At 41.2% G+C, this 19,838-nt stretch overlaps 3 protein-coding genes and 1 pseudogene across 3 annotated transcripts; 3 read left to right on the forward strand and 1 right to left on the reverse strand.

Annotated features, from left to right (window-relative positions):
- Positions 1-6,776: 6,776 nt before the first annotated feature.
- LOC148122771 (interferon alpha-12-like) lies at positions 6,777-17,382 on the reverse strand (annotated as a pseudogene).
- LOC146895080 (interferon alpha-12-like) lies at positions 8,113-8,685 on the forward strand. The gene has a single exon (XM_087904861.1). The coding sequence runs from the start codon at positions 8,113-8,115 to the stop codon at positions 8,683-8,685; it is 573 nt and encodes a 190-aa protein (XP_087760987.1).
- Positions 12,523-13,095, forward strand: LOC146895079 (interferon alpha-12-like). Its single transcript, XM_085685908.2, has one exon. The coding sequence runs from the start codon at positions 12,523-12,525 to the stop codon at positions 13,093-13,095; it is 573 nt and encodes a 190-aa protein (XP_085542034.1).
- An 881-nt stretch (positions 17,383-18,263) lies between the features above and the next one.
- LOC146895078 (interferon alpha-12-like) lies at positions 18,264-18,836 on the forward strand. The gene has a single exon (XM_085686241.2). The coding sequence runs from the start codon at positions 18,264-18,266 to the stop codon at positions 18,834-18,836; it is 573 nt and encodes a 190-aa protein (XP_085542367.2).
- The last annotated feature ends 1,002 nt before the right edge of the window (positions 18,837-19,838 follow it).

Genomic DNA, 19,838 nt, shown 5'->3' on the forward strand with positions numbered 1-19,838 from the left:
GTCTCCCACCATCTCTCACTGCACCAGTGACACCTGGACCCGCCAGTCCCACCTGCATCTGGAGGGACAGTGACCAGCAGAACCAAAGACCCCAACTGCACCTAGAGGAAGAGTGACCACTGGAACTACAGACCCCACGTGTACCGACCAGAGGATGAGATGGGGAGACAACATTCAACAACATAAAGAACAACATGGCAGCACAAGAAAGTAGGGTTCTACAACAGCAAAACCTAAACATTCCAATGTAGATTAACCAGAAAAAACTGAACTTAAAAAATCACTTTATGAAGATAATAGAGGACCTTAAAGGGAAAATAAAAAAATTCCCATAGAGAAATGGAGGAAAAGACAGAATGGAAAAAAATCAATAACTTCATTAAAGAAAGACAAGAAAACTAAGGAAAACCAAGCAAACAAGTATCCAAAGGAAGGTATCCAAGACTTAAAAATTCAAATAGTGACAATAAAGAATATACAAACTATGGGAATTTGGGAAATGGAAAACCTGGATAAATGACCAGGTACTGCAGATGCAAGCATAGCATCTTGCAACAGAATGCAAAAGCTGAAAGAGAGGATCTCCAGCATCAAAGGTGCAGTAGAAGAAACAGAGTCACCAGTCAAAGAAAACATTAAAGTCAACAAATTCCTAATAATAAACATCCAGGAAACCTCAGACACCATGAAAAGACCAAACCTAAGAATAATAGAAATAGAAGGAGAATTCCAGCTCAAAGGCACAGAAAATATATTCAATAAAAGAATAAAAGAAAACTTTCCCAACCTTAAGAAAAATATGCCTATGAAAGTACAAGAAGCTTACAGAACACCAAATATACTTAACCAAAAAAAAGTTCCCTTTCCATACAATAATCAAAACACTAAACATACAGAATAAAGAAAGAATACTAAGAGCTGCAAAGGTAAAAGGCCAAGTAACATATAAAGGCAGACCCATTAGGTTACACCTGACTTCTCAATGGAAAATCTAAAAGCCAGAAGGTTCTGAACAGACTTTCTGCAGACACTAAGAAACCACAGATGCCAGCCCAGACTACTCTTCCCAGGAAAGCACTCAATCACCATAGATGGAGAAAACAAGATATTCTGTGACAAAAGCAGATTTGGACAATGCCTATTCACAAATGCAGCCCTACTGAAAGTGCTAGAAGGAAAAGTGAAACCCAAGGAAGTTAGCTGTACCCATAACAACACAGGCAACAGGGTTAGGGTTAGGGTTAGGGTTAGGTTATAGTCAAAACAATCCTGTACAATAAATAAACTTTCAGGGGCATCATCATTCCTAACTGCAGTGATATTTTATCTGTATTTTATTAAATAAAGCTTTTCTAAGATTAGAATGCAAAGCTAAGACACTAGAGGCTGGGGAGTGGTGGCACATCTTAAATCCCAGCATTTGGGAGGCATAGACATATGGATTTCTATGAGTTCAAGACTACACAAGATAAATCCATAAATAGATCTAGGTGGTGGTGGCTCATACCTTTAATACCAATGTCTGGAAATCACATACTTTTAATCCCAGGATTAGGGAGGTGGAGACAGGAGAAGTAAGGCTGGGTGCAAAGAGGAATATAAAAGAGAAGAGATAAGATCTCGGTAGAGTATGGAGTCTGAGGATTCATGGAGACAGGATCTTACCCTTTCAGCCTGAAGATGTGGTAGAGGTAAAAGGTCTCTCTAGTGGTTGGTTGTTTTGCTTTTCTGATCTTCAGCTTCAACCCCAATGTCTATCTTTGGATTTTTATTATGTGTGTTACACCTGACTTCAAGCTCTACTATAGAGCTATAGTAATAAAACCAGTTTGGTATTGGCATAAAAAAAGACACATGGATCAATGGAATCAAACTGAAGACACTGATACTAATCCACAGACCCATGAACACCTGATTTTTGACAGAGAAGTCAAAATTGTTCAATGAAAAAAAGAAAACATCCTCAACAATTGATACTGATGTAACTGGATGTTTAGATATAGAAGAATTGAAATAGATCCACATCTATTCCCATGTACAAAACTCAAGTCCAAGTGGATCAAAGACCTCAACATAAGCCTATATACACTGAACATGATAGAAGAGAAAGTGGTAAATAGCCTTGAATGCATTGGCACAGGACACCACGTCCTAAATATAACACCAGTAGCCACAGACTCTGAGAGCAACAATCAATAAATGGGACCTCTTGAAACTGAGAAGCTTCTGTAAAGCAAATGATATGGTCAATAAAACAAAACATCAAGCTACATCTGACAGTAAGCTGATCTCCATGATATATAAAGAACTCTAAAAACTAGACATCAAAATATCAAATAATCCAATAAAAATGGGGCATATATCTAAACAGAGAATTCTCAACAGAAGAAACTCAAATGGCTGAAGGACATGTAAAGACTTGCTCAGCATCCTTAGCTGTCTTTGAAATGCAAATCAAAATGACTCTGAGATGCCAGAATGGCCAAGATCAAAAACATTGCTGATAGCTTATATGGGAGAGGATGTAGAGTAAGGGGAACACTCCTCCATTGTTGGTCAGAGTACAAACTTGTACAGACACTTTGAAAATCAGTATGGCAGTTTCTCAGATTGGGACTCAATATACCTCAAGATCCAGCAATACCACTCTTGGTCATATACCCAAGGGATGCACAATCATACTAAAAGGAAATTTCCTCACCTATGTTCATAGCAGCCTTATTTACAATAACTAGAGTCTGGAAACAACCCATATGTCCATCAACTGAAGAATAGATAAAGAAAACGCGGTACATCTACACCACAATGGAGTAATAGTCAGTGGTAAAAAAAAAAAAATGACATCTTGAAACTTGCATGCCAATGGATGCAACTAAAAAAAAAAGCAACATTCTGACTGAGGTAACCCAGACCCAGAAAGACAAACATGGTATATGCTCACTCATAAGTGGATATTAGATGTAAAGGATAACCAAGCTACAATCCACAATCCCAGAGAAGCTAAGTTAGAATGTGAACTCTAAGAGGGACACACATAGAGGGCCACAGGAAGGATAATAGTTAAAATCCCGGGGTAAACTGGGAGGATTGTAAAAGGGAGGGGATGGAAGATGGGAACATGAGGGATAAAAAAGACCCAGTTAGGGAAGGGATGGAATGGTGGAACAGTGAAAGAGATATCTCATTAGAGGGAGTCATTATGGGGTTAGGGGAAAACTGGTGTTAGAGAAATTCTCAGGAATCCTCAAGGATGACCTCAGCTAAGATTCTTAGCAATAGTGAAGAGGGTTTCAGAAAGGGCCTTCCCCTTTAGTCAAATTACTGACTACCCAAATTGTCATCATAGATTCCACATATAGTAACTGATGGAAGCACATGTAGTGACGAACAGTCAAGCACTGGGATGAGCTTCTGGAGTTCAGCTGAAGAGAGGGAAGAGGGATCATACGAAGGGGGGGGGACAAAAGTATTATGGGGTAAAACACAGAGACAGTTGACCTGAGCTAGTGGGAGCTCATGGGCTATGGACCTACAGCTGGGGAACCTGCATGGAACCTAAGTAGACGCTCTGAATGGGGGTGACTGTTATGTGGCTTGATCTGTTGGGGGGTCCTGGCAGTGGCACCAAGACCTCTCCCAGGTGCACAAACTGGCTTTTTGGGGTTCTTTTCCTATGGTGGAATGTCTTGTTCAGTCTTGATACAGGGGTTAGGGGGGCTTAGTCCTGTCTCAAGTTGGTATGACCAGCAGTGTTGACTCCCCATAGAAGGCCTTATCCCCTCTGAGGACTGGATGGAGGATGGGAAGGTGGAGGCGGTAGGGGAGCATGAAAGGAGAGTGAGAAGGAACTGAGGATGGTATATAAAATGAAAAGTAAATTTTAAATGAATTTATAAAAATCAGAAACAATAAAAGCTTAATCAGTTTCATATCATACTAATTATTTTTCTAAGACTTGTTGAGCTTCAAAATCCAGCATTGTTTTCAGTGTTGCTAATTTTTTCCCCATTTGAAGGATATGTCATTTTCTTTGATTTAATTTCAAGTGAAGTTATATCTTTTGGCTCACTGCCACACACGAACATTAGGAATCGCACTCTAGAAAAGTGGAAAAGAGATAAAATTTTGAAAGAAAAGAACAGTTACATGGGAATGGCATTATCTTCTTGAGTTTGTTGGTTTCCCGCCCTCTCTCTTGCTTCACCGTGAAGTAGATAGGGTGAAAGGATCAGTGAGCAGACATCCAACTTAACCTACATCCTGAATAGTAAAGTTGAATGGGAAATTATACACGATTGAAGAATGGAAGGTTCTCTTTCTGACAGAATAGCCTGAACATGTCTACCACTCAGTTTTCATTTGGAGGAAGGAAGAAGTCATGGAAAGCATTACTAAGACACAAGTGTCTAGACCTGTGTCTGCAAAGCTTTCCAGACAACTGATAGCCACACAAGGATACACATCAGTGTGTCTGTATGTTTGGCTAATAATTCATGCATAGTCACCACTCATTCATTAAATGTTGATCACAAAATAGTATTCAATTAAGGAACAAGAACTTATCGACTAAACTGATACTAAAACAAACTAAATAAATTTCCCCATCAAAATAGACAACACAGTGTTTTGCTATTAACAACAGAGATTCTTGACACTCTGATTACTGACCATGTGAATCACATTTGAAAACACAAACCTGTCACCTCAACAACTCGAGACAGGAGCTGTAACCTTCTATGAAATATGATACTTAAAACCAAAGGACATGACCTCCAGTATGTGTTCTGAAGTCATCCTTGCAAGCTATCTCTCGTGAAGTAAGGTACAAGAGGGAGGGCTGGGGATGCGGTGTCACTGTGCAGCAGACAGTGCTAGTGAATCTGAGAGCTACTGAGTCAGTCCCATGGTACTGGAGACGCAGCACCATCCTGGGATCAGACTCTGCACACATGCACACCGAGGAGGAACCAGCACCGAGGGTCTGGATAATTGTCACAGGCTGAAAGAACACAGTAGTAGCCCTTGGTGCAGAAAAGAGGGGTGTCTATGCCTGATCTTAACTTTAAGGGACCAGGGAAGCACAGCCATGAGGTCTGCAGGAATTCACTCCTGAGAGGGAGAAATGTCAGAGAACCCCTTTGCCTGCATGAGTCCCCTGTGGGAAGGAAGAGGAAACGCACCATCTGGTTCTTCATTCTGAAGAAACCTGTGCTATGAAGTCTCTGCTCTATGAAGGGACCTGGAACATCACTTTCCACCTAAAGTAAGCAAGAAGCAGAGGCCTAAATCTTGCCCATGAATATAAATACTAATATACTTTGAATGAAATAACACTCTGTGTGTGTGTGTCTGTGGGTCTGTGTTTCTGTGTCTGTGTGTGCAGCTACAAGCTTGCCACAAAGTACATGGAGAGGTCAGGTGACAACTTTCATGCATCAGAATTCTATTTCCAAGTTTGGTCCAGGAACCAATCCATCAGGCTTCATCTGCGAGATCTTCTACCCACAAAACCACTGTGGCATGACAGCCTGAAAATCTCTGCATTAATAGCTCTAACAAAATGCAGATGTGTTATTAAACTAAATAAAGCCAATTTAAAGAAAATTATTTTTTAATTTTTAAACACTTAAAAGATTTTCAAAAGTACCCTTGCATCAGGGTTCTTTCTGTATTCTTCCCACACACAGCACATCCCTCCTGCAGTTTCTCAAGTCTACACTCCTCCCATCCCCCATCCCCCCACTGGACCTCTCACTCAGATCAGCTCTCCTCCAGTTCCCCTCGGAAAGGCAGGCTTCCCAGTGATATCAACCAGAACAGGCCATAAGGAACTACAATAAGACTAGGCACAAGCCCTCATATCAGGGCTGGGTAAAGCAACTCAGTTGTAGGAAAAGGGTCCTAGGAGCAGGCAAAGGAGTCAGAGATACTTCCACTCCCACTATTAGAAGTACCACAAGAAACACCAAGCAATCAAGAATAACAGATTTGCACAGACCCATGCAGGCTCCATGACTCTTCAGCCTCTGTGAGCTCCTATGAGATTTGCTTAATAGATTCTGCATACTGTGTTGTCCTGGAATTACTGACCGCTCTGGCTCCTACAATTCTTCTTCCCCTCTTCTCTGAGGTTCCCTAGTGTTTTTAACTTTTATTAAAAATAAATTTTAAATGAGATTCACCTTGTAGCTCAGTTAATAACATAATTGAAATAAATATCACCTGTGAGATTTAATCCTAAAATTTAATTCAGTAACTTTTAAGTACAATATTTTGAAAAAAGTGCTGAAAATTAATTTAGGAAGGAATTCAAATGCTTCCATGATTCTGCAATCAAATTACAGAGATTATGAAATATACTTAAGCCACATTTTTAGACTGTACAGCACATACTTTAACCATATTACGTTTATGCAAATTAAAACTATTGATATAAGGGAGCAACAGTCTAACAGAGACTACAGAGCTTAAGCTATATTGTATATTTCCTTTACCTTTTAGTGTGTCTCATCTGAGAGATTTAAACAGTAAGATATAAAGTATTTATATTTATAATTAGATAAATGTATCAGTCTATAAAGTCCCAAATTCCTTTAGTTTTTTTTTTTGTTTTAATGTTTGAAACAAAGACTCTCTATGTAGAACTGGCTGTACTGAACCCCACTACATACTGCTTTTCAGGTTTGCTAATGCTGTAACACCTTAATAAAGTTCCTTACATTGTGGTGACCCTCGATCATAAAAACAATTTTACTGATACTTTAACTGCAATTTTGTTAGCTACTGATATAAATAAAAATATAAGTATCTGATATACAGAGGTATTTCCAGCACTCTGCCTGCTCTATCGGACAGGATTGCAGGTCATTGAGCCTCTGGTGGAGGCCAGTGAAGAATGTGTCTAGGAGGGTTGTCTCCCAAGGAACAGATGAAAAGGATCAGGAACCGCTGGGTCAGCTCCTGCAGGACATGGAGCAGGGATGACTGGAGCCTTCTGGAACTGCTGGGCATCCACCTTCTCCAGAGGAAATGCAAATTTCTTTCTGTTCTTCAGATAGGAAAGAAGGGAGAGTCTCCTCATTTGTGTAAAGAGTGTCAGGGTTCTCTTGCTTCTAAGGTTATAAGTCTGTGGCAGTTCACACCCTAGAGGACAGGTTGACAAGTAGTAGCTCCTCAGCACCAGGAATGTCATGAAAGCACAGGGCCTGGCTATTGTGGATCTGCTGGTCCTCTAAGTATTTTGGTCCTGAATTGTCCCTTCTCGGCTCTGTCAAAACCATACTGCGTGGATGTGTCTCCCATGGGAAAACCTTAATTTCCATCTTTTAATGCCAACAACGTGCTTCCCAATACTCTTGTCTTTCTTGCATTCATTCTTTGCTCCTGTCTGGGCACTTCTTTCTCGATCATTTTTTTATTTCTTTATTGCTTTCGTACATTTGCATTTCATGTGACTGGTCATGTGTGTTAGGCCATAGTCAATGATCAGTTACTACCTCAGTAAAGCCCTGCTTTCCTTTTGTGACAGGTCCTCTCATTCAAGCTGGGCTTCTTCAATGCAGTTAGATTGCTGGGCTAAAGCTCTGGAGTCCTCTCTGTGTCTCCTCCAAAGTTTCAGAATTGCAGGTATACGCTTCTATTCCTGGCCCTCATATGGGTGCTGAGAAGCCAAACAAGAACACAACAAGCATGTGCTGTGAAATGCAGAAACAGAAGCATTCAATAGGTTTTAAGTAAAATTATGGATGAAATTATTTTCATGTTTTATATTAGATTAGTAAATTTCATATATTTACATATAGATATCTATACTGTAAAGTTAATGTCTTCATTTAGTAGAAACTTGTTAAATGGCTTTGTTAAGATGAGCACTGAAAGTGAAAGCAACAATGAAAACCAAAATGTTGGAGAAAATGCCCAGAAATAGTCACAGAATGAATGCAAGAAGGGAAAAGAGAATTGGGAAGCAAGGCAAGGCCATTCAGAAAATGGAAACTAGTGCTTTCTCTTATTTAAGACACATGCACACAGCAGAGTCTTCAGAGAACCTAGAGGGGAAGGTTCAGGACCAACAGACCAGAGGACCAGCAGTATCTATCTGCAGCATCCACAATGCCTAGGCCCTGTGCTTTCCTGATGGCCCTGGTGCTGATGAGCTACTGGTCAACCTGCTCTCTGGGATGTGACCTGCCTCAGACTCATAACCTCAGGAACAAGGGAGCCTTGACACTCCTGGCACAAATGAGGAGACTCTCCCCTCTCTCCTGCCTGAAGGACAGAAAGGACTTTGCTTTCCCTCTGGAGAAGGTGGATGCCCAGCAGATCCAGAGGGCTCAAGTCCTCTCTGTCCTGCAGGAGCTGACCCAGCAGGTCCTCATCCTCTTCAGCTCAAAGGACTCATCTGCTGCTTGGGAGACAACCCTCCTAGACACATTCTGCACTGGCCTCCACCAGCAGCTCAAGGACCTGCAGGTCTGTCTGATGCGGCAGGTGGGAGTGCAGGAACCTCCCCTCACCCAGGAAGACCTTCTGGTGCCTGTGAGGAAATACTTCCACAGGATCACTGTCTACCTGAGAGAGAAGAAACACAGCCCCTGTGCCTGGGAGGTGGTGAGAGCAGAAGTCTGGAGAGTCCTGTCTTCCTCAGCCAAGTTGCTGTCAAGATTGAGTGAGGAGAAGGAGTAAGTCCTGAACCAGAGTGGAGGGGACGCTCCTGGACTAGGACCCTGTACCTCACTGGACAGATTTTGCCTTCCCCACGATCTCTTTTACTTTGACATCAATGATTATGTTTGCCTGAATATTTTCCACAATGTTAGGTTCTATTATATTTTTTGTAAGGTCATTTGTTTATTCATTCAAATGTTTTATTTATTTATTTATTTATTTATATTGTTTTTTGCCTGTTTTACTATTTACATAATTTTAATTACCTTACAATACTATCAATTTTATATTTTCTTTAATGTATCAAGCCAATATTGTTAAATTATTTCCTCTAGTCAATAAATTTTTTACTATACATCTCTGATCATATTTTTCAGCCATTAGATCTTTGAAAAAGGTTTTGGCGGTTTTAAACTCATTGTGTCACCATAAATATTACCTGTCTGGACTCAGTAGGAAATAATACTGAAAGCAATGTGCATTGTACAGATGTATAAAGTTCTGGTTTACCAATGGGAAAACCTTACTTCTCTCTATTACAGAGCACTGCTCGGTATGTGTAGCCAGCAGCATTGCAGAAGGATGTCAGACCACCTTGCCTGTGTCATGCTGCGCCTTTGTCCTCTTGACCAACTCTTCCTAGACTGCACCTCCTTCTGATTCCTCTGTCCTCTGATAACTAACATTTGACTCTCAACTTTTACCGGATAAACACATTTCGATCCAAATATGAGTGAGATCATAAAGTCAAAATAAAATATAGCCCACAACTAATGAGGACCCTTCCTATAACCACTGAGAAACCCTGAAATATTGGGCAGCAGCCCTGTCTTGGAGCAGGCTTCTGCTGCTGTGATAAAGTATCATGACCTAAAGCATGGAAAGGGTCTATTTTCATTTAAAATCCACAGCATATTCGACTACTGAGAACAGGGCAGGAAGTTGAAGGCAGGGACTGGTGTAGAATCACAGAGGAGCACTGCCTACTGCCTTGATGTTTGCATTTCATGTGAGTGTTCATATGCATTAGGCCATAAGCTGCTCAACCTGCTTTCAATGCATACAGAATCACGTGTCCAGGGCTGAGATCACCTACAGTGGACTGGATGGTTCTAGAGCAGTAAACAGTTAATGAAATGACTTAGAGATTCATCTGCAAGGTGATTCTATAGGAATATCTTTTCTAATAAGATTCCTTCTTCCCACATGACCCTAGCTGGCGTCAAGATGACATGAACTTTTCCAGGAAAAACTCCACTCATAACAGCCTCAAAAAACACCCCATGGAGCAAATCTAACAAGGGAAGTGAAATTGCTATCAAGTTACTATGCTAGTCGCTCTCAATTTTATTCCTTAATTTGCTTTTGGCCTTGAGGTCACTTATTACTGCCAAATGTGCATGGGTACACTGCCATCTAGTGGACGATGGGCAACCTCTTAGGGCTCCCATTACTGGGGATAATTAAATCTCCCTCCCCCATCAGCCATTAGTTGTAGTAAATAGTTCCTCATCCAGGGGTGGGATTTCCTGACATCGTCCCTGCTTTAAACTGGGATCTTGTCTGTCTTGATCATATTCAGACTTTGTGTGTGCAGTCACAGCTGCTATCAGCAGGTACGGGCAACTGCTCCGTTGTGCCAACACCACTGCTTTGCTGCAGTCATGAACTGTCTCTGGGTATTGCCATCTTCCTCTGACCTCTTGTGTAATGACCACTGACCCTCGGGATCCAGGAAATAGAGACTGACCATTTCTCAGTCACCTATTCTCCGTCCATTGACGACTTGTACATGTCTGTGCGTAGCCATCTATTGCAAGAGGAAGGTTCTCTGGAGGACTTAGAGATGAGCTTGTCCTCTGTGAGGAGTAGAGTGATGTAAGAAACCAGGCACGGAGACACCATGGCCATTGCTCTTCTCCTCTACAGTCCTGCTACCTAGCAGCTTCCTGTTTCCATAGGTGTGTTAAGACTGATGTTGTCGAGAAGAAAATTATTGAAGTTTAGACTGGGAATGCATTGACTATCTAGGTCACTTTCAAAATTACTCTCACCCATGGCAATGTGGTCAATGCTGTAAACAAAGCCTTGCTAGAGAATCCACGAAAATCAGAGCAGCGACCTTCTAGGATTTATGATGCTGAAAACCAAGCAAACACCACATTGTGTGTGAGCACTGAAGTCATCAAGATATGGTGAGCACCCTCAGGGAGTGGGGTACAGGAGGAGGACTGAGGACACTGTGAAACTGTGCAGCAGGGAGCATGGGTAGACTCGAACACCACTGGATAAGTCACCAGGCACCTGGGGAAATACCAACAGCTGGCGTCAGAGTCTCTAAAAGTCATACACACCAGAAAAAAACTGCACTCAATATAAGTGTAACTGTTATTGGTCGAAGAACACTCAGTGCACTAAGGATGGACAGTGGGAGATGTCTGCACTGATCCTGACTTTGAAGGAACTGCGAAGCACAACCCCCTGACCTCAAAACCTGCTTCATAAGCGGGATGGAGAGGGAGTGAAATATCAGAGAAGCTCTGTTCACTGTATAAGTCATGATGGCAGCAGCACAGATATGCCCACCTGTTCTTCGTTCTGATGACAGCTCTTCTGGAGCAGTACCAGCTAAAGAACCCACAGGCTGAGACAGCATCCTGTAAATCCTAAGGGCAGAGATGCAACAGTGCAGAGAATAAGGCTGAAACTTTTAGAACAAAGATGTACATGATATACATTATGATGCTTAGTCTATACATACCGATGTGTCTTTTGTGTGTGTGTGTGATAGAGAGACAGAGACACACACAGAGAGAGTGCATGTATGTGTGAGTGTGAGTGTGATCCAGGTATTCCTTGCAGCAGTGAGCAGGTGGAGTGACAGGACAACTTCCAGGAATCAGTTTTCCACGCCCACCACTGGCTCAAGGGATCAACACCAATTTGCCAGCCTTCATCTGGAAGCTCTTTACTGACTGTGCCATAAGAACCCATGGATAATCATTAATATAGATACCTAATATACAATAGAAACCACATTTAGTCATTCATACAAATTAATATCAAACTAAATTAAGAAAGCTAGAATGAAAATGACCCCACTTTTCAAGTTATTTATTTATTGTCCCACCAGACTGCAGTTGCCCCTCACTCCTCTCCTCTCAGTTTCTCGTTGCCAGTGCCCTTCAAACCCACCCGATATCCTCTCCTCCTACCTTTCCACTCAGAAACGGACAGGCCTCCGATGGATATATGAAAACACGGCATATGACTCAATTTCTTAGCACTTAATTAACATATATAGATGTTAACAGTAATGGACCATGCATCAAATATTTGAAAAAAATTAAAATATTAATGTACACTGAAAAAAATAATTTGCAGTAAAATTTATATGACAATCTAAGTAGCTATATTAAGAAGTAAACATGACTCACAAAATTCATTTGCAGTTTTAAATTCAATAACTTTTCAATACAATTATTAGATGAAAGTTTTAATTGTATTACATGTCAGTAATTTCATACCTCAAAAAATATCTGTGTAAGAAATAACTGTGCTATAAATTGTCCAGGACAATTTCAGGAATAAACTCTAAAGAAACTACGTTGGGGGGGATAAGTGAAAATGGAAACAGAGGGGAAACAAAAATGTCTAAAAGGAGGACAGGCACAAGCAGAGGATGACTTAAAGAAAGTGAAAAGGATGTGGGAAGATAAAGGGACGGCATTCATAAAATGGAAAGTACTGCTTTCTCTTATTTAAGACAAGCACACAGCAGGGACTTCAGAGAACCTAGAGGGGAAGGTTCAGGACCAACAGACCAGAGGACCAGCAGCATCTGCAACATCCACAATGGCCAGACCCTGTGCTTTCCTGATGGCCCTGGTGCTGATGAGCTACTGGTCAACCTGCTCTCTGGGGTGTGACCTGCCTCAGACTCATAACCTCAGGAACAAGGGAGCCTTGACACTCCTGGCACAAATGAGGAGACTCTCCCCTCTCTCCTGCCTGAAGGACAGAAAGGACTTTGCATTCCCTCTGGAGAAGGTGGATGCCCAGCAGATCCAGGAGGCTCAAGCCATCCCTGTCCTGCAGGAGCTGACCCAGCAGGTCCTCATCCTCTTCAGCTCAAAGGACTCATCTGCTGCGTGGGAGACAACCCTCCTAGACACATTCTGCACTGGCCTCCACCAGCAGCTCAAGGACCTGCAGGCCTGTCTGATGCAGCAGGTGGCGGTGCAAGAACCTCCCCTCACCCAGGAAGACTCCCTGGATGCTGTGAGGAAATACTTCCACAAGATCTCTGTCTACCTGATAGAAAAGAAACACAGCCCCTGTGCCTGGGAGGTGGTGAGAGCAGAAGTCTGGAGAGCCCTGTCTTCCTCAGCCAAGTTGCTGTCAAGATTGAGTGAGGAGAAGGAGTAAGTCCTGAGCCAAGGCGGAAGAAACTCTCCTGTTCTAGGACCCTGCACCTCTCTGCTCAGAATCTGCAGTCACAAAAACCTCACTCATTTTATCATGAACTCAATCAACATGTCTACATGTCCCATCAGCAATGAGCAATACTTATATCTCTCTTTAAAGACACTTGTTCTTCATCCACCCAGATCTATTTATGTATTTATTTATCTATTTGTTTAATTTTCTATTCATTCATTTATTCATTAACTATTTGTGTAATGTAGCGTGTTTTGTGTTATATTTTGGTATGTATTTGCATTTTCTATAAATTATTTCTAATTTGATCTGATTTTGTCTGTTCATTCTTTACCTCTTTTAAATTTTTTAATATTTAAGCTGATATTCTGGTGTAAATATTACATGCATGATCAGGATACACACCACTGTGGGTGCATGGAGTGACGCATGTTCTTCAGACAAATATATAAACCCGTCGAATACTTCTCAATCATTGCTTGTAAAATCCCATCTTTGCATTTCTCCTACTAATCTCATGCTTCTGTATGGACAGTCATCACACACTGCAGCAGTAAGTCAGAAGGTCTTGCTCCTGTCAGATTGTGACCCCTTTAATCAGTTACACCCCTGACTTTACCAGCTCTGACCACCCTGACTCTGTATCAGAGTAGATCTAGTATTCCACTCTCAACTTCAAGGAATTTAAACATTTAGGGAAGCTAATATTAGTGAAGTCATGTACCACATCATAAAAGGAGAGCACACAGTAATAAATATCCACCCTGTATACCACTGACAACCTCCCACAGAGGAAGTCTGGCAGTCAATCCATTCATGATAGCTGCTGAAAAATCCCTTGGAACCAGTCTAGCCTGTGATTTGAAATATGCATAAAACAAATCCTTCAGAACCCCATGATTGCCTCACAGTTTCCTGTGTTATATTCTTCGTAAAGCTTATTTTTGTGGTTGCTGAATGCACAGCACATTTTTGTACTGTGCCACCCATTTTAAAATCGTTCACAAATGAACTAAAAGATGCAAGGAGGGGATTGACTTCTCCACTCCTGAACATTCTTTCAGTCCTGACTTGTATACGTGGTTTGATTCAATCGTCCACATACTCACCATCATCTCTCATCAACTCTTTTATCTTAGTGAGTTTGTAGACTACAAGTATGTGTTTTCACTGTAAGGTTACAGGAGTGTAAGGAAAATGATCTACTTTTCTGCTTAATTTAAAGGTCTCCATTTAGCAGAATGCTTTCACAACAACTTTGGTGTCTGCCTTAAGTTTTAGACTTGGATATTTTATGTTGAGGCTAAGATTGAAAGCATGCTTCAGTTAATCTCACAGGTTGTCCTAGAAACAGTGAGAAACACCCAGCAGCAGAGGCTCAAGATTAACATTTACAAGATGTCTGTCATGAAATTGAGAAAGTGAGCATCCTCATTCAGTTGTATTTATCCTCAGATTTAATAGTACAGCTCAATGTGTGGCTCATAGGGGAGATTCTAATACTAAAATAGCATCAATCAGTCAATTATACCAGAAAACTGATAACCAAGCCAGAGTATACACCACTGTGTGCTGTGTGTTCACCTAATAATCCAGGCATAGCCACCACTCATTGATTAAATGTTGATCACAAAATAGTATTTGATTAAAGAACAAATACTTATTGATTAAATTGATATTAACACAAACTACAAAATTTCCCCATTGATAGAGGCAACCCAGTATTTTGTTATTAACATCTGGGATTTCTTGACACTCTGACCTGACCATGGGGATCACATCTGAAAACACAGTCCCATCACATCGACAACTAGATACAGGACCAGTAATCTTCCAGGATTTACGAAACTTAAACCCAGAGTACATGACATCCAGTATGAGTTCTGAAGTCATCTAGTGAGCCCTCTCTCCTGCAGTAAGATACAAGAGGGAGGGCTAGCAGAGAGGGCTAATGAATCTGAGAGCTGCTAACTCAGTCTCATGGTACTGGAGAAGCAACACCATCCTGGGATCAGACTGTGCACACACATACACACCAAGGAGGAACCAGCACTGATGGTCTGGGTGATTGTCATTGGTTGAATGACACTGTAAAACTCACTACATAAGTGGTGGGCACAAAGGAGGGGGTGTTTTTACTTACCTGGAAAGCACAGTCACAAGCCCTGCAGGAATTCATTCCTGAGAGAGAGAAATGACAGAGAACCCTTTTGCCTTCATGAGTCACCTATGGGAAGAAAGAGGAAAAGCACCATCTTGTTCTCCATTCTGAAGAGATTGTGCTATGAAGGCTCTGCCCAATCCCTGCCCAGTTATGGAAGCCCAAGAGACCTGGAGCATCACTTTTCACTTAAAGTAAACAAGAAAGCAAAGGTCTAAATCTTGTCCACCAAATATAAATACTAACTTGTTTTAAATGAAATACGTGTGTGTGTGTGTGTGTGTGTGTGTGTGTGTGTGTGTGTGTGTGTGTAGAGCTTCAAGTTCTCCACTAAGCACACGAGGAAGTCAGATGACAATTTTCTCTTTCCTTCTTGGTTCCAGGGACTAAAATCAATCCATCGGCTTCAACAGCGAGATCTTTTCCCCACAAAACCATTAGAGAATGACAACATGAAAATCTTTGCATGAATTATTCGCACAAAATGCAATATTAACCAAATAAAGACAATTTGAAGAAAATAATTTTTAATTTTTAAATGCTTGAAAAGTTTAAAGACATACCCTTTCATCAGTGTTCTTCCTTCATTCTTCTCTCACTCAGTATTGTTGGGTGCAGTTTCTCAAGTCTACACTCCTCCCGTTACCCATTCCCCACTCTAACTCTCCCTTCAACCAACTCTCAGCCACTCCCCTTCATAAAGGCAGGCCTCCCAGGGATATCAACCAGGACAGGGCATAACAAGATACAATAAGACTAGGTACAAACCCTCATATCAGGCCTGAGTGAAGCAACCAAGTAGGATGAAAAGGGTCCCAAGAGCAGACAAAGGAGTCAGAGACACCCCAATCCCACTGTTAGGAGTCCCACAAAAACATCAACCTAACAAGAATAACATATTTTCAGAAGACTTAGTCCAGACCCATGCAGACTCCGTAACTGCCACTTCAGTCTCTGTGAGTCCCTATGAGACCTGCTTAATAGATTCCGAGTGCTGTGTTCTCCTGGTATTTTGTCCTCTATGGCTCCTACAATCCTCCTTTCCCTTCCTCTGTGGGATTCCTTGGTACTTTTAATTATAGCTAAAAATGAATTTTGAACTTTATTACCTTGCAATTTATTTAATAATATAAAGAAAATAAATATCACCTGAAAAGTTAATCCTAAAATTAAATTCAGCACTATTAAAGTACAATGTTTCAAAAAAGGTGCTGAAAATTAATTTAGGAAAGAAGTATAATGTTTCTATGATTCTTTAGCCAAATTAAAAAGATTCCAGATCACACTTTAGCCACATTTTTTAAAGATAGAGCACATAATTTAATTCGCATGTGTGTGCATGTTAAAAGGTGCGGCAGTCTATCATAGAGCACAGAACTTACACTTTGTTTATATATTTCCATTAATTTTTAGTGTGCCTCATCTGAGAGATTTAAATACTAGGATAAAATGCATTTATATTTACACTTCAATAAATGGATCAATCTTTAAAGTCTCAAATTAATTTAGTTCTATTTTTTTAATTTTTGAAGCTAAGACAATCTATACAGCACTGGATGTCCTGGACCACACTATGTACTGCGGTGGTTTCCAAGCTTCCTTATGTTACGATACTTTAACACAGTTCCTTAACTTGTGGTAAACCTCAACCATAATTTTTTTTGCTGCTTCATAACTGTAATTTTGCTTCTGATATGAATAAAAAATATAAATATCTTACATTCAGGGAGGTTCCTGTACCATCACCTGCCACATCAGGCTTGCAGGTCCTTGAGCTGCTGGTGAAGGTCATCACAGAAATGTGTCTAGGAGGGTTGTCTCCCACGCAACAGATGAGTCCTTTGAGCTGAAGAGGACCAGGACCTGCTGGGTCAGCTCCTGCAGGACAGAGATGACTTGAGTCTCCTGGATTTGCTGGGCATTCACCTTCTCCAGAGGGAATGCAAAGTTCTTTCTGTCCTTCAAGGAAGAGAGAGTCTCCTCATTTGTGCCAGGAGTGTCAAGGCTCCCTTGTTCCTGAGGTTATGAGTCTGAGGCAGGTCACATCCCAGAGAGCAGGTTGACCAGTAGCTCATCAGCACCAGGGCCATCAGGAAACCACAGGGCCTGGCCATTGTGGATGTTGTAGATGCTGCTGGTCCTCTGAGCTGTTGGTTCTGAATTATCCCTTCTCAGTTCTGTCATGGCCATCCTGTGTGGTTGTGTCTTAAAAGGAGAAACACTAGTTTCCATTTTTAATGCCAATAACATGCTTCCCAATTCTCTTGTCTTTCTTACGTTCATTCTTTTCTCCTGTCTGGGCACTTTTTTTTCTCCATTATTTTTGTTTGCATTGTTGTTTTTGTCTGTTTGCATTTGATGTGTGTGTTCATGTATGTTAAGCCTGAAGTCAATGGCCAGTTCCTACCTCAGTTGTGCCCTGCTTTCATTCTCTGACGGGTTCTCTCATTTAAGCTGTAGTTATATTGGCTGAAGCACTAGAGTCCAGTCTGCTTCTTCTCACATGGTTTGGGATTACAGTTCTGTGCTTCTGTGCCTGGATTTCACATGGGTGCTGAGAAACCAGTGAGGTACTCAAGCATGTGCTGAAGAAACGTTGAAACAGAGCAATCAGTAGATTTTAAGTACAATTATGAATGGAATTCTTTTCATCCTTTATATTATATAATTAAATTTCATTTATATGTGGATATCTAAACTGTAAAGTTGATGTCTACATTTAGTAGAAACTTGTTAATTAACTTTGTTAAGTTGATCAGTGAAAGTAAAAGCAATAATGAAAACCAACATGTTGGAGAAAATGCCCAGACTTGATCACAAAATGAATGTAAGAAGTGAAAAGAGAATTGGGAAGAAAGAAGAGGGCATTCAGAAAATGGAAACTAGTGTTTTCTCTTATTTAAGACACATGCACACAGCAGCGTCCTCAGAGAACCTAGAGGGGAAGGTTCAGGACCAACAGACCAGAGGACCAGCAGCATCTGCAGCATCCACAATGGCCAGACCCTGTGCTTTCCTGATGGCCCGGTTGCTGATGAGCTACTGGTCAACCTGCTCTCTGGGATGTGACCTGCCTCAGACTCATAACCTCAGGAACAAGGGAGCCTTGACCCTCCTGGCACAAATGAGGAGACTCTCCCCTCTCTCCTGCCTGAAGGACGGAAAGGACTTTGCATTCCCTCTGGAGAAGGTGGATGCCCAGCAGATCCAGAAGACTCAAGTCATCCCTGTCCTGCAGGAGCTGACCCAGCAGGTCCTCATCCTCTTCAGCTCAAAGGACTCATCTGCTGCTTGGGAGACAACCCTCCTAGACACATTCTGCACTGGCCTCCACCAGCAGCTCAAGGACCTGCAGACCTGTCTGATGCAGCAGGTGGGGGTGCAGGAACCTCCCCTCACCCAGGAAGTCTCCCTGATGGCTGTGTGGAAATACTTCCACAGGATCACTGTCTACCTGAGAGAGAAGAAACACAGTCCCTGTGCCTGGGAGGTGGTGAGAGCAGAAGTCTGGAGAGCCCTGTCTTCCTCAGCCAAGTTGCTGTCAAGATTGAGTGAGGAGAAGGAGTAAGTCCTGAGCCAAGTGGAGAGGACTCTCCTGGACTAGGACCCTGCACCTCACCTCACCAAACCTGCTCTCAGTGATATCACTCATTATGACATCTTTCAGTCAGCCTCCTGGATGTTTCATCAGTTATGAGCAAGACTGTGTATATCGTAGAGACATTCATTAGCTTCTAGATTCGTCCAGTTATTTGTATTTATGTGTATAAATATTTATTTATTTATTTAGCTGTGAAAGTTAAATTTTAATACATATGAAAATTGAACATATTCTTTAATAGAGCAAAAGATTTTCAGTATATTTTTAAAAATTATTTTTCTGTGTTTTTTTGAATTTTTATTATACTAATCTTATTTTGATTATGTACTGTATGTGGCATAATATTGTGATTCAGTGTAATTGAAGATTGTGAGCATTTTATTATTATGTGAGGGTGTAGGAAAAACTTGCCAAGTTTATGAATTAAACATCACTGCAATAAGTTCAAAGAGAAGCAACACATGGCTCTTGGGTATGTGAACACAATGTATAACTCTTCGGAGTTTGGACTCATGATTTGAGAATTGAAACGTCTGTATACTTTGCTCCTCAACCAATAAAATCTCAGTTGTAAAAGAATTAAAAAGAAAAAAGAATACACCAGCTTGCTTCTTACATCCATTTGTTTGGAAAATCTTTTCTCAACCCTTTACTCTGCGGTAATATCTATCTTTGATATTGAGGTGTGTTTCTTGTATACACCAGAAGGACGGATCCTCTTTTCCCAACTATTCTTTTGTCTGTGTTTCTTTAATTGGGAGAATTGAGTCCATTGATTTTGAGAGATACCAATGATTGCTAATTCCCTGTTGCTGGTGGTGCTGGTAGTGTGTGTTTGTTAGTGTGTGTGTATATGTGTGCATGCCTGTGCATGTGTGTGTGAGTGTGTGCGTGTGTGTGTGTGTGTGTGTGTAGCCACACTAATATTCCATTCAGTGAAATAATCAATAAATTTTCATTGATACAGTT

This window comes from Myodes glareolus, chromosome 3, assembly GCF_982192425.1.
Source record: "Myodes glareolus chromosome 3, mMyoGla1.1, whole genome shotgun sequence".
In the NCBI taxonomy this organism is placed as follows: Eukaryota; Metazoa; Chordata; class Mammalia; order Rodentia; family Cricetidae; genus Myodes; species Myodes glareolus.